The 24,757-nt window shown below is 40.5% G+C and overlaps 1 protein-coding gene across 2 annotated transcripts in view; it reads right to left on the bottom strand.

Annotated features, from left to right (window-relative positions):
- Positions 1-24,757, bottom strand: part of LY75 (lymphocyte antigen 75) — a 39,639-nt gene extending 14,882 nt beyond the window's left edge. For both annotated transcript variants that reach the window (XM_065750628.1, XM_065750629.1), the window contains exons 1-22: positions 24,635-24,757; positions 22,680-23,054; positions 22,116-22,289; positions 21,680-21,844; positions 21,057-21,167; positions 19,700-19,840; positions 18,553-18,741; positions 17,570-17,727; positions 17,107-17,217; positions 15,874-15,962; positions 15,346-15,518; positions 14,976-15,172; positions 14,041-14,183; positions 8,421-8,502; positions 7,792-7,863; positions 6,271-6,394; positions 5,153-5,188; positions 4,746-4,921; positions 3,628-3,692; positions 3,026-3,102; positions 1,845-1,981; positions 720-825 (exon numbers count right to left, since the gene is read on the bottom strand). In XM_065750628.1, the coding sequence (XP_065606700.1) occupies positions 720-825; positions 1,845-1,981; positions 3,026-3,102; positions 3,628-3,692; positions 4,746-4,921; positions 5,153-5,188; positions 6,271-6,394; positions 7,792-7,863; positions 8,421-8,502; positions 14,041-14,183; positions 14,976-15,172; positions 15,346-15,518; positions 15,874-15,962; positions 17,107-17,217; positions 17,570-17,727; positions 18,553-18,741; positions 19,700-19,840; positions 21,057-21,167; positions 21,680-21,844; positions 22,116-22,289; positions 22,680-23,054; positions 24,635-24,719 (2,986 nt within the window). In that variant the 5' untranslated portion in view covers positions 24,720-24,757. The remainder of the gene's footprint in view (positions 1-719; positions 826-1,844; positions 1,982-3,025; positions 3,103-3,627; positions 3,693-4,745; positions 4,922-5,152; positions 5,189-6,270; positions 6,395-7,791; positions 7,864-8,420; positions 8,503-14,040; positions 14,184-14,975; positions 15,173-15,345; positions 15,519-15,873; positions 15,963-17,106; positions 17,218-17,569; positions 17,728-18,552; positions 18,742-19,699; positions 19,841-21,056; positions 21,168-21,679; positions 21,845-22,115; positions 22,290-22,679; positions 23,055-24,634) is intronic.

Here is a 24,757-nt window from a genome sequence, read left to right as displayed (position 1 = left end):
CTTGGATTCCAGCAGTTTGCCCACCCCACCATCAAAGTAAGTAGGATTGGACAAAAGAAGCCAGTATTACATGGAAAAAAAATGCAGCCAAGAAAATCTTAAAAACTCAGACCCCTCTTACTGATCATTTTGGAATGAAACAAAGGCCTTCAGTGAACCCCAGGCACCAAAGGTATTTGTTAAGCTTGTCTAGTTTAGGAAGACAAATTGAAGCTATGTAATTAGCTACTGCTGGCGTGCCTTACCTCCTGGCCAAATGCCAGGCTGGCCCCGGCCTATTTTCTGAACTAGACAAACCCATGGAAGATGTACATGTCAGAACTAGCTACCTCCTAAGGCCACTGAAGGAGCCCACATTGAGAGGCATGCTTCTTCAAGCCAGCACTTCATTACACCTATGTGGATTTTGCTATGGAGTGGTCAGAGATGGGACAAAACAATAACTATGATTCCAGTGCCTCTTATGTTTTTAACTTGCAAAGCAAAACATGGGAGTTTTTCATCTTTTTTCTTTATTTAATGCTTGCTGACCATATCTCCAGCTTAGGTTTCTAGCACATCAAACAATACACAATGCATTTTTAATCTTTTCTTGGATTTTTAGAATGCTCCTGGTACACCTTTAAAGCAGCGAGAAATTTTACACTTAGTTCTTAAGCAGATCTATATGGAGTTTGGAAGGGAAGCTGCATACCACAAGTGTCCCCAGCTCACTGTACCTTGCTCAGCTTGACTTGAGATGCATGGAAGAGAGCCTCCAAAAGTTACACACTTTTCATTTGCTGCATTAAATGTTAAATACTCGGATTTCATCTTTAGGAAGCACTGCAAAAGAAACATAATAAAATTTTCTTCGTGTTGTTCCTTCCTGAGAAGTAACTGATAAGAAAACCAACCTTAAAATCTCACTTCAGGTCCTGTAATAAAATGTAATTACTTTTTCTCAGGAAAATAGGGAACTGATATCAGCTGCATGCCCTCCTGGTTATATTAACAGAATAGCTAAATTTAAAAATGATGAATAGCCTCACTGAATAGTCCCTCATTCATTGAGTCATTGAGTATCAGGATTCAGTAATTTCTAATTGGCTACATCACGATCACGTACTGTTTTGAGAAAGAGAATTCTGGTATTAAAATGAAAGTCAGATTGGGTTGGGCCAAGTTTCTTTTATTGTAATGTATTTACGTTTGGGAAAAACATCTTGGAAACTCAAAAGCTATATTCTGCAACAATCTGAAATAAAGTGGCAAACCTTGGTGCAGTGTCATGCACTAGATTTGATGCACATTCCATTTTAAGTACAGAGAACAGCAACAGGTCACAAAAGAGCAATCACAATCTCACTAAGATTTCAAATGATGGCCTTGAAATGTAGAACTGAAACTTACTACAGTATGGCTTCTGATTTCTGTTGGTTCTTTCTTAAAAACCTTCTTCTAATACCTAATCAAATGAAATCCTTGAGGTGTCCTGGGAAGCAGACTGTCAGTTTGTTGGCTGCATGTGATTACTCATCAAGAGAATCAAAATATTTCGGCCACAGAAATCTTATTCTCTTCCTTTCTAATCTTTCTCTTTCTTAAAAGCAGAGTCCAAGATTAGACAACAAAACCAAAGTTTTGGTCCTCAAAGTCGGACCTCAATGTGTGGCGAGGAGAAAATGAAAATCCTGAAAGCAGCAGCAATTCTGCATATGCAACAAAGAATCGGAGGGGATGATTTGAAATCACTGCACATAGTTTTCAAAAGCAATCCCACTCTTCATTCCTAAAGCAGGGCACTTCAGCTTACTGATCTACAAAAAATAGATACTGATGATTGAACTGTATTATTTCTGTACCTTATTCCGGAATCGAAGCCAACCCTTAGGGCAACCTCCAGTGACTGGGTGGTAACTGGGATCGTGTTTTTCCAGCAAGGAGGCATTATTCTTCTCACAAATGAAGGGCAGTTTCATGTTACAGTTAACTGGGTAGTCTGGTAAAAAGTAAGTTTTGAAAACCAGTTACGATAATTTCTACCATGCACTAGCTTATACTGACATTCTTTGACATGAAAAAGACCATTCTGAAGCAAAGTCCTTTTCAGTACAACCATAGTGAAGTATGAGGCAATGTAAAAATTTAGAAGTAATAGCAGAGCAGAAGACAAATGTAAATGTTTTATACATCAGACAATGATGTATTACTCTTACAAATCCAGATTTGCAACACTTCACACAAGCGGAGGTAACTTCAACAAAAAAAGTTGAATTTAAAGAAGAGATTTTGAATATGAGGACTAATTGCATTTTCTGGCATAGAGGGCGCGTGCTCTAAAACCATTAAAGCCAAGAGTCTGCCCTGAACTACTGCTTTCCATGATTTCAAAATTAACTAGACTGGCCTCCTAGGTAATAACATTTTTTGGTTAGCAGAGATGAAAACAGGTCAGCATTATGTAACAAAAAAATATGCTTTGAAGTGGAAATTGAAATAGATGGGGTGACTATTTAGTCACCAGAGGTTAAACATTTTTCCCAATATAAGCACTGCTATAAAAAAGTGAAAGAAACAGCTTCAAGTACCACAAGGTAGGCATTTCCATTACTTTGTTTACCTCTTCCAGTGGGACTCCACTACTTTATGAAATTTACATCTCCAGCTGCATATGCAGTTGCAGGTATACAGATGAGCTACTCTAACACTTAATTTTCAGAACTTGGAATATGTTGTGTACACACAAAAATTACTCCTCCAAAAAACAAAAACAAAAACCATTTCACCTAATTAATTTAGGCCACAAAAGGAGTTAATAGTTTTTCATAATTGATTGTTATCTGAATTCATTTGCCTCTGGTCATTAAAAAACATTATCATGGCTTCTAGCAAGAAGAGCAAATAATTTATTCAAAATGAATCAGATTATTGCCAAGAAGATATTGGCTCCTATATCTATTTGTATTCTGTGTCAAAGTTCAGGCAGAACAGTAATTGTTTTGTAATAACAACAACAAGGGGAGAAAAACGAAAACAGCCGTACCTCTATACCAGCTCTTCCTAGAAACGTACCAGCAATCTCTCAGGGATCGATCATTGAAGCGTGGAAATAACTGTAAACTGGATACAAACATTTCAGAGTCAATCTCCAATCCAATGTGATCTTTGAGTGGAAACTCTAACAGCAACAGAGCCAGTGCATACCAAAATCTGGGCTGAGAACTGCTCCTAGAAGATGCCCTATAATACTGGAAAGGATACAGGAAGAAACTAGACTAGGAACAAATATGTGGCAGGTTCAGCAGCCATGTAGCAGTACCACACCCAAATTAAGGAGATGTGCAGAACAAGGGTAGATGGTTCACTGCACGCTGTAATTGCATGCATGCTCTCAGGACAAGAGAGGATAATGGACAACAGCCTGGATTTATCCTTTCTACAGCATTTCTGAAGTAGTGTATTGCTACAGAATTTTGGAAAGCTAAGATTCTGCTTGTAAGAAGTCCATGATTCTTTGCAGCAGCCTTGCACAATGCAGGCTTTGCTGTGAGACCTCCCAGCTCTACAGGAATACAGTGCAAGTTCTCCAAGCCTTTGGCATTCCCTAACTGGGTAAAGCTTAGAATAAGGCAGTATTCTACATACGGTGAATGATAGCTGTAGCCATAGTCGATAAACTTCAGCCACCACTTCTGTTCACTGTTTGATAACTGTGGGGAAAAAAAAAAAAAGTAACTCTACAGATTACAGAAAGAGATCTCCACACTCCCATCATCAATAAATCAGTGACCAAATTCACTTTGATTTAAAATATTTGTTTGGTTTTAAACATGTAAGATTTGCAGTTCTCAAAGAATAGAGAAGGATACAGTTAGAGATGAATGTGCCAAACTCACGGACATCTGTACCTACTATTAAAAAAAAGCCCATATTACCCACCATGAGGAATAAAGCTAAGAGAATGCTGCAAGGCCTCTCATGAGTACACATCGGACACACAACTCTTGCAAAATTCATAGCAGGGACACTACCAGACCACCAAGACACTGCAGGAAGCTACCTAAAGCTGATGTGGTTCCACAGGACTTCACACAGAATAAGTTTGTGCTTCCAGCAGAAATCCACCAATGAATAGCTCATGAAAAGGTCAGAGATATAGAAGGTCAAATCTTCAATCTTGCCTGCCTTGTAATTTCTACTTCCAGATAACTTCTCCTTGTCAGGGGAAATTACACAGAGAGCTTACAAACCTCTCATATCAAAAAGTACCATTTCCTCTTAAGCCTGAAGACAGGCACTAACAGAGGTGCTGAAACATGGAACGCTTTTGTAAGATTCCTTAGAAGAATGCACTTTCGTGCAGTGAACACCACAAACCCCTTTCCATAAAGGCTATCAGACCATCACTGCATTTTTAATTATATTTCTTACCTAAGGAGAGGATTATGTGCTATTCTGTGAGTAAAATTAATAGCAGGGGCAATTGTTAGTCAAGTATTTGCATGAAATGTGGTGTGTACACCGTGGTCCTGTTAGATATTCTCTCTTCATTTGGAAATTTTTCAGTTGTTGAGGAGACTTTTTAGAATTCTTTTACAATACTGACATTGTATTCTTTCAACTCTTCTTTTAAATACAATTAAAAACAAATAAGGCCAATATTTTAAGAAAAACAATAATGGATTAACGTTATTTAATACTGGAAAAAACAGGCAGCAAAACTTCCCTGCAGTGAAAAATATCTGTTAGATAAACTTCCTTACCTTTTCTATCTGAGACAGAATTGTCCTGAGTTTTGGGTAAGACTCCACAGAGGCCAAATCACTATCATTTTTCTGACAGTAGGAAATAGCTTCTTGAAAGCTCAGGTTTTTATCCGGTACAAACCACAGCTCTGCTCCATCAACAACAAGTGGGACTCCATGAATTCCAATTTCATCTATGCAGAAGTAGTATTGCATAAGAAATCAATTCTGAAAAAGTTCTCTTTCTTACTATAATAAATTTAAGTCAGAAAAAGTCAGCACTCATTCTTGCACTTCAGTGCTATCAGCCATGATGTTTGCTGTTACTCAAAAAGCATTATGGTAGTGATACAACAAAACTAGTAAAATATTTAACAGTGGTAACTATACATACGAAGTTGAAGGATATGCAAAAGTCCATTTACCTGGTATATACCACTCGGGTGTCTTTGGAGTGCTACCTGTTCATAGGAAAAAAGGAACAGTCACTTCCAGTTCACTGTCTAGTGAAATTGCAGTCAGACATAACAGGAGGGATGAGTTATACTTCTCAGTATGTATGATGGATGATAAAAAGGAGGATGAAGTCTTGCATAGGTTTAACAGTCTAAAACAAGCTGATTAAAAATGAATGTAATTTTGCCATACCTCAGTCTTAAATATGTTTGGTTTTTTTTTCCCTCCCAAGGAGGCTATAAGCATCAAAGTAATATTTTACCTAACAATGTCTCACTAGGACAGGAAAGTTTCATGCCCTAAAACACCTTCTAATGAACTACGAAAGCACAAAAGCCCACTGGATTACAGCACTTCTCATACCACATGAAAAATGTGGATCAGAGCAGAGATGCCATGCCATTCCTCTGCATTCCCACTCCTCTATCCCACTACAGTGAGGAGCTATGACAACAGCTTTACCAGAAGGAAAGAAAAGAAGCTCATTCAGCTGAGCGAGAAGCAAACTGTACACCCAAGACGTCTGTGGTCTTTTAGTTACAAGTTTCACTTGGCTTCTATCTCCTCACCTACTGAGAAGTCACTTCATGCTTCATGGGACAAGAAGGAATATGGGGACAGTGATAATACATCCTTCTCACTGTCATTTTCTGGTATGTCTTTGAACATTCTAAGTATATTGCTACGGCACAGGCAAGGCATCTCACGTACTGACCTCTAACGGCTCACAGAGGAAATACAATGAAACACTGAAAAGTTTCTGCTACATGGCATGGCAATTACACTGGCTCAGTAGCAGATATCTTTTTTTTTTTTTTTGAAACACAAAGAATACCAAGAAAAATGACATATTTCTGAAGCTTATTACCCTAGTTCTTGCTTGTATTTCTCTGTTGACTATTTTATATCGTCCAATTTGATAATGAGCAATATTTCAAATGCACTGACGTGCTCTCAGCTAGTTAGATCTAAACTAAGGCTCAGTTTTGAATTCCACCAACTTCAATTCACAAAAACTGTTAACATCAAGAAACTAAAAACCCCTAAATTAACTATTTTATACGAAATGCATGTAAATGCTGTTTACCTTTAGTTATCTGGCAGACCCATTCAAGTTTAGCCTCACAATCGAAAGGCTTGAAATAAAACTCCAGGTCTCTGCCTTCATGGAAATAAAATCTCCAAAATGATCTCCGTGAAAATTGAAAGGTCTGTATAAATTAGGAATAGAGAATAGTTAGTATGGTATGGACTGCTGAAATATTAAATGAAATTGTATCACAAAGGTACTTCAAAGTCATTATGTGTTACTGTGGTGTCAGCTCCACACAACTTACTTTAAAAAACTGACCAGATACAACTTTTAAAACTGTAACTCTCGAAGCTAGCTAAGCCTATGAAGCAACTGTATAAAGGGTTTAGGGTCAGTCAATGTACAGAATCCTCCCCTTGCAATGTCATCTTTTCATTTTTTCATGACACATGGGATCTCATCTCTGCTTATTACTGAATTTACTGTTACAACTTTGTGCCCTGAAAAGAAATCTCATTTCTCCTCAGAAGAAGCACCCATCTGAACTATCATAGAAATAATCGTTTAATATAAGATTATTTCTTACAATCAAGCTTAAAATCTGACTTCACTCTTGTTGATCTCTGCAATGACAGCTCTTTTCAATAAATGAAAAGAGGTCACATCTAGACCTAGCAGGTAAAGGAGGTTACAATATTCACAATGCCTCCTTCAAAGTGCTCTCCTTTTTTCATGCTTGCATCAGCCTAACATAGAAGACAGTGGCTTTTCAGCTTGGGGTCACAGATGTGGGGGAAGAAAATGTGGGGAAGTGGCTGAGAATGGAAACAAAGGAACACAACTATTGTTTCCTGCAGTAAGCTGGAAAAGCAGAAGTGGTTCTAACTAGGTTAATATAATGGACAATGTTCGAATGATCTAGCAAACAAGGTGATGCCTCAGGAAAGTTAAAGGACACGTTATAACTTATGCTATTAAGGCTGAAATAAGTAATACAGAACAACTTGAATGAAACACTGAAACAGAGATTATAGTCTATTCCACCAGTAAGCAAGGAAATACAGCAAACACAAGCACACATTCTCTATTATGGTCACTGCGTCCTACCACACTGTTTCAACCATATTCTTCATTGGTAGTTCAGAAAAACTAATTAAAACATTAAATGTTACTTCAGAGTTCTGGTTTTTTTGTTTGGTTGGTTGGTTGGTTTGGTTGGTTTCTTTTTTTTAAGATTCCTTGTTACAATCATAAATGTTACATATAAATATTCAACAGATACACAGCACGGAATTATGAAACAAAAAACAGTACTGCCACTTCAATAGTTTGTAGCTTAGAAGTCGACTTATGACAGGTCACCATTAGCAATGTACTTGGCTCATTAAAGCTGCTTGAGTAAGGGAAACGTAATACTAGATACAGGTTAACGAAGGGAACACTGGCAGCTTTTTACCATACAAAGAATACTTCTTCAGCAGGCAACCTAAATTCAATTTATGCGGAGTAGTTATATTTCTTCCAAGTACTTCCATGTATAAATACGCTGCTGTTATTAAAAACCTTGAAACTAACCTTTAAAGCAACACAGTCCCTTGTGTCATACTCATCTTCCAGATAATCCTGTGGCAAGACAAGACTAGTTACCTGCAAGAGGGAGAGGATGAAAGAATGATTACTTCATGACTACTTCTGCTATGGTAGTCCCTAGAGGTAACCATTTAAATTTGGGATCCCATAAGGTTTATTGCTATTAGAATGCACATAAGAAGGCAGTACATGCATAAAAGAATTAAAAAATACCTGTCATTACAGAAAGAAAAAATAAATTAAAAAAATAAAACCAATTCCAATTAAGAAGGTATTTTTGGAGAAGTCTGACCAATCAAGAAGATACAGGATAAACTCTTCCCTCTGCTGTTGCATTAAGACATCTTCTTCCCTTCATCAGCTCTTAGATATTTACTACTATATTTCCATTAAAATATTTTAATGTGGTAGACACACAGATATCAGGTTAACTTCATTAAAGATATGGTTTTAATTGGAAAATTGCCTGGACAGTAGCACTAAAGTGCACAATTTTCTAAATTATTCATCTGTTCAAAGATGTGCCATAATTTTACTGAAGTATTTATAAATTTACTTTTCAGTCTGGTCCAACAAATCAGGACATGACATTTCCTGGTTAAAAGTTAACTTACGGGTCTATCATCACTCCACTGCCAGGTTCCCAAAGAATCTGGACTTCTCTTATTCATCCCAATCCATACCCATCTGTCATTGCTGTAAATAAACAAAATAAAACTTTAAGCCAACTATATGCATCAACACATCTACTAGAAAGACTAAGAAACTGCATTACGTTGTACCAAGCTGATACTTAGTAAAGAGCCAGAAGTTTACTACTGTACATTGTAGCAAGAGGAAGATGGACCTCCGAGGTAGCCACTCTTGAATTTCCATTTAAGAAGATGTGCTGGTTAGTTTTCTCTGTGGTCAAGGCAAGGCAAGTATATCAGGTAATTGCTTCGTTCACTGAGTCACCACTTCAACAGCTACCACTTGATATAGAGATCTCTTTCCCATACTTCTCTCCCAAAATATCACATGGTATTTACTTGGCTCGCTTCTCCTTGCCCACCTCCAGGTCACCTCTCTGTCATCAGCTCAAACACACTCCTCCTCAAACCACGTGAAAACTTCTACTCACACAAAACAACGGACTTCTTTTTTCCCTTAGGCTTGTCAGTGACATAAACAAACCAAGTACAGGTACATATGTGAACTTTGCAGCTTCATAAAAGTGGCACAGTCAGTAAAACAGCAAGTTCAGTTTTGTGCTGCAGCCTATACTTTTTGAAATACTATTTTTGTTCTAGAAACTGTAGTTTAAGACAATTCACTCCATTCTGCTAGCCTGTCCAAGAAAAATAATGGATGGTAACAGCTGAAAGCAGCAAAGAGAAAAACCACAATTTCTAAATGAAATTACAGCCAAGATGAAACCCAACTGCAGTGAAGTATCAGAGAAGACACACACAGTAATGTGTTCTGACAGAGATAATAAAGCATCAGTGCCAGAGTAGAGGACTTTCATAAACATTTATCTGGACTACTATTACATGAATTAATGTTGTACCAAGTATACAGAAGGGTATTTGGAGCAATGAAGATTATTTAAGGGCTTAGCTTATTGAAAAGAATTAAAGGTTTTCTTTTCTAGCTTTGAAAAATGAAGGGGGGGGGATATAATTACTTTTTCCAACATATTAGGACACTGAGCCCCCAAGAGGAATAACTTCATGAGGAAAAAGTACATAGCGGCTGAAGGAACCACAGCTCAGAAACAAATCTGGACTCAAAACAGGAAAGAGATTTCTGGCCAGCAGAGGTCAGAGTTTGGACAAGGCTCACAGAAACGTAGTGGTGACAAACTATCAGAGTGATTTTAAGAAAGAACCTGGCAAGCTTGTGAATGTAAGTCTATTAAATGGAGGGATGGACTTAAAACTCAGCTTACCAGAATAAGAAATGTTAAGAAATCCCAGAGCAATGCAAATTCTTTGGTAAAACAGTGCTGTTGCCTCCCCACACGTACCACCATAAAGACTCTAAACTGTGCCTGAAATGGCTGACAGAGCATACACACACACACACACACACACAAGCAAGTGGAACTGCAAAATATTGAGGATCTGTTTTCAAGGCCTTAATACTGAGGTGTGAAAAAATAAATATAAAAATCACATTTCAACAGTGGCTTCATGAAAACAGGTCTTAAAGCTTGCCTGTGGGACTCAGACCTATGACAGACAACAGCACAGCCCAGAGTACATAGGTGAGGCATGTGAAATCCAGGAAATCCAGGAAGGGCAATGGTGATTTTCTTGGTATGGCTCCTATTAGGAAGAAAAGCATCAACAAACACCAACAAATCAAATTTTTCTGTTTCGTTTCTCCCCTCTCAACTCCAGTATTGATTTCTAACATCAGTGTGATAGTGTCATCAGACTACTGTGATCTTATCATTCTGAACAGTCTTAAGTCTTTTAATATCACTGAAGAGTCCTCAGCTGTATCAGCCTGAATGCCCCGCATCACTCCAGTGGGAAAAGTGAGCCATGCACCAGCTGTTGAGTAGCTAAATGGCTTTTGGCAATTTGCCTTTAGGACTTATTCTGCTGTGATTGTTCTTTCCACTTATGAACTAGACACTGCTTAACCCTCCCCTCCTAGACTTCAGGCCGAGGGCAGTTCAAGCAACTTGATCATCGCAGAGGAACACGTACTAAGTCTGAGACACTCATTTCACTAGTATCTGCAGTGATAACCTGAGGTACTAGAGCAACGTTTCAAAGTCTTCCAACTTGTACAGGCTTTATAAAATAAATAAATAAAAATATAAAAGTCGTGCCAGGTCAAGAATTTCTCTAGTCTATCCCCTAGTTCACAACTATGCCTGTTATAACAAGGTTTTCCAGCTGACTGGCCACATGGAGGCTAACATACATTTCTGGACTCTTCTGGAATTCTTTAGAAATTAACACAATTCAGTAACTGTTCCACCTCTCCTGACAACATTTTTAAGCTTATGCAAAGACTTCTGATTACCCCCTGAAATTACATCGTCACCTCATCAAGGAAAAGAATGCCATTGAGTATGCAAGACAAGTATGAATTAGGCTCTGTTGCAACTAAGCTTGCAGCAAGGAACCTGCTTGTACTTCACTTTTGTGTCCTCACGGCAAACATTTTAAATCCATCCTGCAGACTGTTATCAAAATAGATTTCTGTTTGCCAGAGTACCCTTTGAGCTACAATCCTGGAACAACCTCTATAATCTAGGTTATCCCGAGTTTTAACCCAGAAGATAGGTGCAATGAGGGCTTTATAATGGACTTCTCACTAGTTAACAAAGACCCTAAACCTCCACTAATCCCTGCATAACATCAGTGGGTTCTCTCTCATACAGAACTAGATCTTCATAGAAGCCAATCTTGTGCAGGAGTCAAGAAATATTGTTTAGATCAGTGTGAATGCAATGTGAAACAGTCTTTTTTCCACTGTCGTATTCTAACTTTTGAAATAAAAGAGCACAAGATTAAGAGCCTAAGCAAAGTTACAGTTACCATGGTGTGCAGATCTTCCTAACTCTGGATAAAAAGAGTAACAAACAGACACGCTCCTGGGCCAACACACCATCTACGACTGCTGCTTCTGACTGCAAAGTGCATGAAGCCACTAGATCCCTGCTCTTCTCTCTCTAGCAATCTGCTGCCACCAAATGAACCTCCATCCAGCTCATTACCTCTAGCAGAAGAGCAGAGGAGCAGTGTTGACACAGGTACGACAACTTCGCTTCAGTCGCACTGCTGTTTTAGCCAGCATGCTGAGAATAAGATCAATCTTTTCTTGCAAGCTCACATGTTCAAGGAGCTTTCTAGATTCCGTGCCATTACAGAAGCAGAGCTGCGCGTATAAAAGGCAACTTGTTTCTTTCCAGTAAGGTGTCCTCATTGTAATAGTATTTCTAACCAACCCAAGCTGTTACTCTCTTTGCGTCCTGCACTGCTGCCAGCTACGAGCTACCAAACGCTCAGAAAAACAATCCTAATAGAATGAAAGTAAGATAACAGGATCTGTCCTGCCTGTATCGTGTCCCTTGAAGTAAAAAGAGGTTATCTCATATTTCTTTCAGGCAGGAAGGCTGGCAGGCAAAATTTATTTTCCTCTGCAATGGCAATCGCCTGACTTGGCTGAAGCTGTCCTAGTTCTTGTTTGCCTCTAAGGTGGAATCCGAGTAAAGAACAAAATGGACTAGGCAAGCTGCCCTTTTTCCTGGTGAACCACACTGACTCTTGCTAACATTTGAAAACAGTTCTCAATGACTCACTGGAGAACTGTGCAAGTGGGAAAAAAATGAAACCAAAAGAGCCAAGGTGTGGCTCCTTCCCTGAGCCGAAATAACCACACTGAATGAATACCTCAGGTCAGAGTTTGCTCTGAGTAAACACAGGACAAACTATGTGCCAGCAAACCCTGCTAGCTAATCACTGCTAATGTTACCCTACAATGATTTCTTCCAGGTACCTAAACTGTCTGTTCTTGGAGAATTAATTCACTTTTTTTTCCTCTCCCCTTTTTTAAAGGAGCTTACTTTTAGACAAGCTACCCATTGCTCCTGATCTCTAAAATACTTCTTTTAATCTCCACCTCAGTGTAATTTAAAAGTGTAAATAACTTACAATCTTCTCATGACATTATCTAAACAAACATTATTTAAAATGCTTTTTGCAATATCAGATTTGTTACATTTCTGTTCAGAAAGCTCTGCAGTGTTTCAAAAGAAGTTAATCCAGAGAAAAATACTGTGTTAGGGGTTGCACTTGACATGTGTAGTTAACGTAAACTCAGTCTACTCTGGGCTCAAAATATCACCCCATATTTATATACTGAGCTCAGTGTATTACACCCCTTAGAATACCAGAATTCTAGTGGAATAATAAAGAAGTGCTGGGACCTTCCTTCTTTCAGGCTGTTGATTTTTCTGGTATATGGGAACTGCATTAGCACCATGAGTCAGATGATTTTCTGGAATGACAGAAGTTTCCACCATTAAGCTCCTACCAAAAAAGGCCATTAACTACAACTAATAGCAGAGGTGGTCCGTGAACTGAAAAGTACTTCCAAATATTTTTACTCAATAAGAAAATAAGTTAATTCCTTAATCACACCCCATAGTAGATTAGGTACCTTACAACAAAATTTCTAAACGGTTTAAGATGCATAGCTAAAAATAATTTGTACACCAATTTTATTCCGGGGACTTCAGTCACTTCAGTAAAGGAGTCACAGTGCCTTCAAACAAGCTAAGCCATCTATTTATAGAGCATATGAGTTCGGTTTTGTCTTTTAGCATAAACACTGAGTAATTTTCATGACTTATGCACTTCTAAAAAAAGTGCACTGGTTTTTCAAGAAGGCAGCTCTTCAGTCATCAAGTTTGAAAATTTAATCACAGCATTGTATGTTGGCAGCTTCTAAAATAATTATGATTTTGTTTGTTGATGAAATCAATTTAGATCACATAGCTGGCAACATACGAGTTGAAGCTGGCAAAAGTTCTGAAAAACCAGGCTGCCAATCAACAAAACATATTACACAATGATGTGACATCACACCAGTGCCTAATAAAGCTTCGCAGCGACAGTTCCTTTGATTAAATAAAAAGCCTCAGATTCATAAATTATGTAGCATTTAATTTGTTGATAGCAGAAAACTCAGCACACTCATCTCATGCTCACAGTGTTAGTGCAGTTATGCCAAACAGGATCTGCGCCAACCAGATTGCTGGACACTACATTATTCACGTTTTCAAAAGATAGCACTCAATTTAGTCAGGAAGCATTTCATGAATAAAGATGAGACCTATCTGAAAAGCTCAAATAACTCATCTCTGAAGAACGCATCAATTAAGAACAGCAACAACTGCCACCTAGTTCCACCAAAATTCAGCGTAGGGAAACACTTAAAACAACACAGACTTAAATTCAGGCAATCGGAGATACTCCAAGTAAATCTCTTTCTTTCACATTCCCTCGAGCACTGTGAAACATTTGCCCAAGCTGTACTCCCTTGACATTTTCCAGGAAGGCAGCGACACAACCAGCAGTTCAAATGCCACATCTAGCTCTTTTTACTGTGGGAAACACAGTCAATGTACACTATCTCACGCTAGCCATTTGGGGTCAGCAGCAGCATTTACAAATTACTTCAGCACGTGACTGAAATCAAAATTGCATCCCGTGGCTGCACTGTTACCTGATAATTTTTCTCAGGATGGAATGAAGCGCCTTGACTTCTTCTGTATGAGTAAAGCTGGGAAGATGGCCTCCGAGTGCTTCGCAAAACCTTTCAGCCTCTTCCCAAGTTCTGGTTCGCAGCACTCTTTCACTGTGGAAGAACTTCACAACAACCAACCATGTGAAACATTGCAGCACTTTTCCCGTGATTGTATTTTTAAAACTCCCCTGTACTACTCAAATACTGACACCCCATGTTGGAATCAATCATTAGAATCTCCACAGGGAGAGAGCCTGATTTTAAACTTAACTTCTTAATTATTTTCTCAGTTTGTTTGACAACAGTCAGACTTGGAAGTTTAGCTGACACGATTTGTTTCAAATGCAGCATATTCCATATGGCAGAATTTCTCTGTTTTTCTTTACCAGAAAGATTTTAGAAAATAACACCCAGCTCATTCCAAAGCAGCAAGCCAAATCATGAGTTTTAAGTGATGGTGTTCTTTAAAATGCACAAAGCCCAATTTCCACTGACACAGGACCATTTATTTGGGTGCTCTAAGTGCAGACAGCTCTTTGCCTCCTCCTTTGCTACCTGTATGTATCAGAATTCGACATTTGGCTCATACACCTCAGCCATTTGATCCCCTTGACTTCAGTCCAAGCCTGTTCCCGTCAGTGGGATCTCTCTGCACAGACATGCTGCACTCGGTCAACAAGAGATGTGGAGAAACTGCCAGAGCCAGCTGTCACACCCCATCGGCCCAGCAGGGACAGCTATGCTGCACAACACAAGAGCCATCCATTCAGGATCCGTGCTCACAGCTCTGTTACTTAAGCTGGGTTTCCCACACTTTGCTACATGAGCTGTGTACAGAACACAGTTCATTGCAGCCACGTAATGTATTCAAGACAATAATGAACAGTTCACATCCAACAGGAATATTACTCTACCTTGTAGCAGGCAAGGCCAGATCCATTATGCCATCCAGGGGGACAGGGATCAGATGGCTTTGGGAGCACTTCTGGTTCCTTGGGCAGCCCGATGTATGTTTTGCAAACAGAGAATGCTTTTGTGGTTTTACAGTCCTTAGTTTCCCACTTTCCAAGAGACCTCCCACTGGACATGGCCACGCATCCTCCTGAGAACTCTAAGATTTAAGCCACCAGAGAAATATTTAAACCTATTATCTAGTTTTCCAAAAATCCAACTATTTCTGAATGACTATTTTGTTTGATCCTTGGAGCCCCATAGCACAGTGCTCTGATGCTCACTGAAGGTAAAACAAGAGCATTTTTACTTATTTTGAACTGTTCCATTTACCTGGTTGCAAGGAGTTCCAGTTAGTATACGTCACAGCTTCATTTTTTTCCCCATCCACTGCAGCCCAGGTATACATTCCAGATTGGCTGATATCTTGCAAACCAGTCCAGAAGTATTTTTCTTCAGCTTTGGTGTGTTTTCTAATCAGACTGTTTATAAATTCTTGCTCAAACCTGAAAATTCACAGATTACTCTGAGTCAGCATTTGAAAGACACGTGAAACTACTGAGTCAATCTGAAAACCTAGCATTGCATTACATTAGTTTGTTGAAATAGCTGCCCATACAGTCCTGTATTCAACCCAGGGTCACAGCAGGCTCTGTGAATTCACACACGTCTAAGAAGGCTTCACACCATAGGTAAGCCATTGTCACCTCTTGGAAAAAGTTTGTCAGTTCTCTGTGGAGGCAATTTGTCTAATTTTTTGTTTTGTCTGTTTGTTTGAAACCTCTTCTTAGCAGATAGAGGTCTCATGACTATCTCCAGGATCCTACAATAAAACACACACCAATGACAGATTTGCTGTACCTGTTGGTTACTGTAAGATTGCACTGTGCTCCAAATGAAACTTCCGTTGTCAAAATCTTGTAGCAGTAGTTTCCATGCATCTCCCAACCCTGGTTAAAGAACAAAACACATCTTGCACATAACAGCCTCATTTAGGCATTATCTGCAGGAGAACAGAAATCACTAACACTGGTTGGTGCCTACAAGCTGGCGCACCATATAAAAAAAGAAACACAGTGCATCACACACAGGGTCCAGTATTATCAACTCTCAGATTTACAGTCCTAAGAATTAATGGAACCACAGAAATAGAATACAGCACTGTTCTAGCTCAACTCTGCTGAGTCTTCTGACTGCTACGTGTATTTAGAGAGAGGAACACAAGGGAGACAGCCTCGTCCTGTTCAAAACAATAGGAGTTTTGATGCTGCTCCACCAACGCCAGGACTTCAACAGAGGAAAGATAAAAGGGCGTTATTAGTGTTCCTTTATTTAAAAGATCTTTTCTAGTGAAAACATTTGAATTTACAAAAATTCTCTCCTATTCAAATATTTTCCCCATAATTACACTGAAATTTCAAGGAATATTGAAGTGCTCTCTGCTAGCCTACCAATGCACCGCCATCTGAACAGCACAGAAAGCTGTAACTGGAAGCCTCTGGAGAGACACACTAAGAATACCCCTGGGATGTACAGGAAGATACGGGGAAAACATGTTTTCTGTTTCAGAAAATATGCCACACAAAATAAAAGAACTCCAGAATTGCTAGTAATGCCATCCCATTCTGTTTAAAACAGAAAAGACACCAAGACTTATTTACACTTCAATATGTTATGCTTAAGAAAATAAAAAACAAAACAACCTTACTTGAGTCAAAATACTAAGATGAGTCAAATGAAATATAAATAAATGAGAAAGATTACGTTTCTGCTTTCTCTGCATAACCCCTATGCTGTGAATTGCTTATCCTAAATTTTAGAAAGCAAATTTAAAGCAGAAATTACAGAGCAAAGGGCACTGGTGATAACATACCTATTAAAATTAGATTTTATTTTTCCCAACAAATGAATAACATCCACCTCCTGGGCCCAAACTCAATACCTTAACCCATAAACAGAGTGGTAATGATCCTTTTTCAGTCAAAACCTGTTCCACAGGTTTTATTTTACAAATGTTATAGAAACACTAAGTAGAGAAAAATAAGTAATTTAACACAAGCTTCTAAAGTAAAATATGTACAAGCTTCCCATTACCTCATCCAATGAGCAATTTTTGTCTGATTTTGTTTCATTTAAAATCTCTCCTTTTTTCTTACATACATATTTCAAGTTTTCTTCACAGGATTTGACTCTCCACTGCCCCAGCTGTTCAAATAAAAGGTAAAAGAGCATTTTAAATCCTCAAATCTTTCCACAGTGAAACGGCAGAGTTCTTAGAAGAGGGAAAGCCAAAACACCTTGGTTACCTGCAGTATCAAGAACACTGTGAGGGGGATATGCGCATATTATATGTGGAGGTATGAGTTTTGAAGGGAAGAGAGAAAGCAGAAATGTGGACATAGGAGAATTGTGGATCACATCTGAAAATGGAATAGGTCAGGGTGACGTCAAGTGTAAGAATTCTGACTTATCTCCCTTGAATTTCACGTACATCAATGTCAACTTTAGTATGATGGAGAGGGGAGAATAAAAAAAATAAAAATGGCTGTATTCTTACCTTGCCTGAATAGGACACACAGTTAGGAGTGGCATTAAAAGGAACTTTTGGTTCATTCTGATCCCAGTACGTAAATACCACATCTGTGTGATCCGACCATTTGAACAAGGTCGGTACATCTTCATTCCTGAGACCCATCCACACTTCTTCGTTGGCATCTGTGATTTAAATGGGGACAAGACACAAATTTCAGAATAATCTTCAAACTAATTTGAAAGGATTGATTAAAACCTCATTTTGCTAAACTCATATTCTACTTAAAATATTGTGGCATTTATACTTTTATTACAATAAGAAATGAAATTTGAGATAAGCCCAAGTTCTTTTTTAATTCTTAAATTGTATTCATGAACGTGAGATTGTATTTTACAGAAAAGGCAACAAAGAGGGAAAAAAAAAACCAAAAATAACGAGCAAGGAAGAAAAGAAGCTCAACCAAAATCTATTTGACAGTGCAGGCAAAAATATAAGACCACGACGTATAGATCGTGTTTATCAGTTCAATGACGCAGCAGTCAAAAACCTAATACAACTATCTACAGAGTCTGTCTGAATGAGAAAACTGAACAGGTGTCAGACATTATGAATGGGACAAATAGAAGAAGGCCAGCCCACTGGCACAGGCTGCCCAGAGAAGTGGCTGATGCCTCGTCCCTGCAGACTTTCAAGGCAAGGCTGGATCAGGCTCTGGGCAACCTGATGTAGTTCACTGCAGGGGAGTTGGACTAGATGACCTTCAGAGGCCCATTCCAACTCTAAAGATTTTAGGATTAATTAAATAAATACATGAATAAAATAGATGTAACTAAAAGAACAAACACAGAGGGATGGGGCCTCAGCAGTGACACTCAGCACCAACCTGGATACAGGCACAGCATTAACACCTTCGTTGAGAGCAGAGGTTCTCGCAATCATGCTGGATTACAGAAAGCAGTTTGCAACTTAAGGTGTACAGCACTTGGTGCTGGACTTTCCCAACTCACCATTATGAAACTTCGTAATGATGAGCTCAACATCTGCCAGTGAGTGGATGCTGATGAGGTTACTTTTATTTGCTTTGCACAACTGATCTGCTGTACTCCACGGTGCCTGGTTGTGTACCAGCACGTAGCAAAAACCATTGTGGGGAAGCCAGCCTACATCACAGCGAGTCTCCAGGTGTCTCCAAAACTCTAGTAGAGAAGAGAAACTGAATTAGAGGCTTTTATTTAATGCTGACCATACTGTATTGGTATTTTCCTTATGTTTAAAATCTGGCAGTATCTTGAAAGCAGACAAGGGAGCTATCAGAATACATTCCCAGATAAACAACACATCCCCTCCTGGCTAACATTTTAAGAAAGGGTCACCATTTAGTCATGCAAATAAGCTTGACTGAGCAGTGCTACGGGGATTAGTAGCATTCTGGGGCCACAAGGTGAGCAAAAGGAGAAAGTGGTTAGAGGGAGTAAAAGTAAAAAGATCATTCATACTAAGCTAGTCTTGCTGTAAGCAGAAGTAGAAGAAACACAAAAAAGCTAAAAGCTTTTCTGTTTCAAAACATAAAATTGTGGGTGTGTACATGCGGAGAGAACTTTTAAACTGTTCTGTTTTTCCCATTGAGTTATCACGTGCTCTTACAAGATAAAAGTAACAGATCCGATAAAGACTACACTCTGGCAAGTTACCAGCTCTTGCACTCTCAATTTCCACTGCTGGGCTTGGTTTCAAAATATAGTAAGGCCTTTTAATGATTTCTCTTTGATTCAACAGTTTGACCCAAGGCCCAGGTAGGTCCTAGCAGTGAGAGAAATGGGTTTAAAGCACCAACTGAAAGGTCTGAGGTGCAACTGCCTGTTCCAGACTTTCAGCTGCGTAAGAGAGAAGGCACAAGCTATGGTGCAAAGAGCAGGACTGCGCCAGGAAAAGTTCTTTGTGTGAATGAGAAAGCTGAAAAAAATGAAAGCTGTTTGTGATGTATCACCCTGACATTGAAGAGAGAGTTTGATTCTGGTTAGGTAAAAGACCCAACGATGTTGTGAAGTGCTTTGGCAGAGATTGCTCAGAAGGCTTGGGGAGGAAGAAAAGGATTGCATAAGTGAGCACTGCTCTCACATTAACATACAAAAACAAGCACACAAGTTGTCCTACCTGTGAGGTTTGAAACCTCCTTGAATGACTTCTTGCAAACATATGGAAGTGGATTCCCACAATGGTAACTCTGCCACTGACCTGAGGCAGCATTCATTGCCACACAGCTAGTCCCATCCAGAGGGGACAAATCCTGCATATCTATAGACAGAAAAGAAGAAAAAGAGAAGAGCACAAGTTATCAGTGAAGATGTGACTGTTCCTTTTTTTCTTTTACTTTTCAATACAATAATATCCTCTGCTTATTAAAGCATCTTGTTTGAAGAACATTTTTTGCTTTGAATAAAGGCACCTCTTCTCCACTGGTCCAGAGAAAATTTTTGTGTAAGAGAAAGTTACGGTATCAAGGTATTGGGACTTCTATGCCAACATTCAATCATATAACCAGAAAAACGTTCTATTTACAATACAACAAACCCTTGGCCGACAACTTTCCCAGACTAGAAACATCTCAAGGGAGAATTCTTTCTGCAGCCCTCAGTTTCCTTTGGCAGTGCCTTTCCAGACCAAATCCAAACACAGTTCTGCAGAGTTTCTCAGCATAACTCTTACCTTAACACACAAGGCCCCAGATTAAAAGTTCTGCAGTCCCCAGCTTCCCTTCAAGATCCCTTCCAACAAAACCTTTGGCTTTTTTCTATGAAACCTAATGCAACCCTGACCTGTGACCCATTTCCCTGCACTGAATTTGTTCAGTCTCATGCAGGAAAGTCTCAGAGCTGACCTTAATTCTTTATGGGAGAGTACAGAAAAGTCAGGGTTGGGGTTTTAACTTCTGTTCTCCTGACTATTACACCTCAAGGATTCCCACGTATCAATATCCACATCGTATTCATGAGAATATTAGAGGGAGACATGCTGAAATTCCCGCCAAGGTTCTCACTGATTCCTCTAGAAACTTGGGGGTAATTAGAAAAGGTTTTCAAAGATTTTACATTTATTTTATCTTCACCTTACAACAAATTTAAGCTATGTTTAAGTCTAAAAACGTTAAACTTCTGAGTAATATTTGGTTCTTGCACAAACACCAATAATGATATCCTTTGAGGGAAGCCAATGCCATTCTGCAAATGAGAGGAAAAATTTTTAGCAGCAAAGGAGTCTACAGCTGTCCTAACTAAAATGGATCTCAAAGTCACTCTGTTTTTCCTTTCTAGAGATTTACCTTAATTTTTCATAAATATAGTGGAAGTGCAGAAAGATTCACTCCTTGGGAGAAAAAGATGTTTTTGAGAAATGGAACAATGATAGTTTTGATTAAGTCCACTGAAGAAAAGAAGAGGGAAAAACAGAAAAGAAAAAATAAAATGCTGGTTTCTGTTCTAAATGTTGTCAGTACCACCAGAAACATCATTACCTGGATGCCAGTTGACAAAATTCAAAGGTTTGTGATCTGACCACTGCCAGCCTCTGGAAACATCCAGCTGATTTAAGCCAATCCAGAAGATCTCAGCAATGTCATCCTTAGCTGGAGATACATATATATGTATACATAGATATTATTATTATTATTTAAGTAAACAATTTGTCTAAAATATTCATCTTTGTTCTCCTTTAAAACAAAATTGTCACCCGAAAGTGCCTCCATGTATATGACAAGCACACTGACAGCCCCTCCAGGCCAGCCCTGAACATCAGTGAAGATTTCTCATGAAATCATTCTAGAATGCTGCTAAAACAGCAGTGCAATGAATGTGCATGCACCCCAGCAACTGCCACTCAGGCCCATATACGAGATTCTGGGGATGTTTCTCGGTATATGAAGAACATCTGGCCAGTGAAATTACACAGATAAATTAAAAACAAACGACACATGCAAAGTGAGTTGCGAATCTCACTTTGGTACACAGATTAAACAAGAAAGCATTTAATCCTGAACAAGTTTTAACCAAGAATGTCAAAGCGGAAATTAAAACGCTGTCTGCACCGATGTTATTTATCAATATTACCTGATAAAAACGTGTGAATAATTACATCTACCTTGTATGTAATTTAATTCCGATGCATCTTGGATGCTAAGTAAGTCTCCATGTTGTCTTTGACACGAAACATAAGCTTCCTTCCAAGACAGAGCAGACTGGGTATTGAACTGGTAACAATGCTGAGAGCCTGCGCCACGTTCCCAGATATCACGACAACCATCCTCTGCGTAAAGGAGGCAGAATGTACTTCTAACTGTAGGTATACTGAAACACCATAAATATTTCAAACCAAAAACACTGTAACTCTGTAGATTTTTTTTCACTGAAATCACATATACTGCAGAGTAAACGTGTGCTGATTGTTCTGTCAATACTGCAATAGAAGATTACCTGTTTTTACCCAGCTTGCCAGTGAAATGCTGCACTGAGGCAGAGCTGTATGTACATGAAGTCACAGAATGTTTTTAGGATGCCTATCTAAAAACCCAGCATACCTGGCTGTAAGCAGATCCCCCATTTTCCATCACGAGTATAATCTTCAGATGTGGCGCACCATTTACCACTCATGTGTGTTCCATCCTGAATGCAGTCGTGATGCCAGGTTGTGTTATACAGAAAGGGGAATTCACAGGGTTTCCCATAGGAGTTCCCATCTTTGGTATAAACCTCTGGAGGGTAAAAAAAAGAAAAATAGATACAAGTTGTCTATGGGAGCAAAAGATACCAAATAAAAGACACTGTATTGACATAGTTAATTCAAAAGCATGCAAGTCACACTTGAGTTCTTAAAGCACAGCAACTTGTTATAGATAACATACAGCAATGCCAGAACTAAAGGAAATGAGAGAAAATATTTTTCTGTACTGTATCTTCTGTGTGCTGTGTAACACATCAGAAAGGTGCTTCCTCCTTTCTGCTAAGTTAGGAACAAACATGCTGCTTCATCGAAATCCAGGTTGTTTGCACAGAACACAAAGGAACAAGGCTGTCAGAACCAATGAGTAGGGGAAAATATAACTCAAACTGGAGCCCTGACCCAAACCCCTGCAGGAACTTACCATGGTACGGATACTGGCAGATATCACCAGAGGAGTTGTTGCTTCTCCACTGGTCTGATGCGTTTATGCTGGCAGTCACATAGGCACTCTTGATGGTCAGCTTGTACTGAGATGCACCAACCACAGAACCATCAGCACACCGCCACCACAGCCGAAGGTCTGAGTTGCAATCCACCATTCTCAGGCGAGACGGTAATTTGGTGAATATATCGAGTCCCAGGCACTGCTTGGCGCCCAGATGGAAAAGGCGATTCTGGGACACCCATTTCCACAGAGCTTCACTCCTCTCTTTGCAGTCATCTATCACAATCCGTGAGTTTTTAACTTGTATGCACTTGTTGAGTGCGTCATGCCGAATGGTAAACGCATCGTTACCTGCACAGAGCAAATGAATGGCCACGCGTGGGTACGACACCTTCAGAGGAGGTTCTTCTAAAAAACTGGATCACACTCTGAGGTGTACTACCAGAAAATACAACAGCTGTTTTTACATTGCACTGTTTCTCGTATAAGCTGCAGATTTTCCAGTTTTTAGTGAGTATTCTTTACCTCAGGAACAAAGAATAAACAAATCTCTTCGTAAGTCATTATAAAAGGAGGGGATAAAACGAGGCTGTTTTCTAAGCCAGATCCTGTCAATGAAAACGCTGCTAATTTTAGCATGCACTGATTGGGTCGATCGTTTCGACAGACGGCCCAGAACACAGCTGGTAACGGTGTGCACCCCAAAACCACATCACATATGACAGGCAGCAGGACCGGCTCACTCCGAGCAGTTCGTGGGTGCATCCGCTGCCTTACTAAAACAACGGGCTCAGCTTTGTGTCGGACAGAGCCCGGCACCCATCGGCTCAACGCGAACCGCGCACGAAGCGGAGCAGGGCCACGAAGATCCCGCACAAAGCACCGCCAGCGTCGTTTTCAAAGTGCTACAGGAACTCAGATGCACTGCCAGCTGCGGCTCGGCTCAGCGGTTACAAAGAAGGGGAAAAAAAAGCTGGCAAAGCGTAGCATTTGACGGTGAGAACGCATTCCCCCCCTCCCCGCCGACGCGGGCTGCCACCTCTGCAACACCTCCAGGATACGTCGAAACAGAACTGGCCGCAAAGTATTCCCAAGCCGCAACAGAGCCGGCCCCGCAGCGCCGGCCCGGCCCGCACGGCTGCTACTCGGCTGTTAAAGCCAGGAATCTGCTGAGTAGCGCTTCGTCCTTCGCGGCCACTCACCGTCAATCGCATTCCTACCGCGTTTTTTTCTTTTTTTTTTTAAATATGACTTAATAATAGGCTTGGCTGGCCGGCAAGGAAAGCACTCGCTGCTGTTATTCAGTGAATTGTACCACTGGTTCCCAGTACACCGGGAATTTTCCGCCGCAGTAGTGCCAAGCAGCCCGCGGCACGGAGCCGGCAGAGCCCGAGGCCGCCTCCGCCCGACGTGCACGCGTGGACCCACCCTCCCACGAACTCCCGGTTCTGGCCAACCGGCGCTGCCTTTCTGGGCCCTTTCTGCCCCGTGCTGTTCCAGCACGCTACATACCCTCCTTTCGCTTTTCGTTCCCCACTCGCACCGTGCCCCCACGCCTCCTCTCGGATTTTCCTCGCCCTTCTTTCACTTCTTCCCGTTTAACTTTCGTTCTTACATCCAGAAGAAAACCACTACGCTTTAAAATTTCCCCACGGAAGCTCCTGTTCCCGCCCCACGCGTCCCCGCACAGCAGTCCCCCCCGACGGCTGCAGCCCGCGGGGAGCGCTCCGAGCCACGGCGTTCCTGCACAGCTCAGAGCAGCGATCAGCCGCCTCTCGGCCGCTCGACGCCCGCTGACCCACGCTGAGCCCGGGCCCCAAGCGGGACGAACCCGGCGGCGGCCGCTGTCACCGTCCCGTCCCGCCCCGTCCCGCCCGGCACGGGGAAAATGGCACCGCGGCGCCTCCTCGCTCGGTGGGCTCCCACCTTACCCGCGTCGTCGCGGCGGGCAGCGCAGCAGGCGAGCAGCCAGGCCAGGCAGCAAGCGGCCGCGCAGCGTCCCGCCGGACGCCCCATGCTCCCGCGGAGGGACGCGCGCAGCGGGCTCGGTAGCG

Source organism: Cyrtonyx montezumae, unplaced genomic scaffold (assembly GCF_038088225.1).
Source record: "Cyrtonyx montezumae isolate F1298 unplaced genomic scaffold, pur_monq_1.0 scaffold_7, whole genome shotgun sequence".
Taxonomy (NCBI): Eukaryota; Metazoa; Chordata; class Aves; order Galliformes; family Odontophoridae; genus Cyrtonyx; species Cyrtonyx montezumae.
This window is presented reverse-complemented; position numbering and strand designations above follow the sequence as displayed.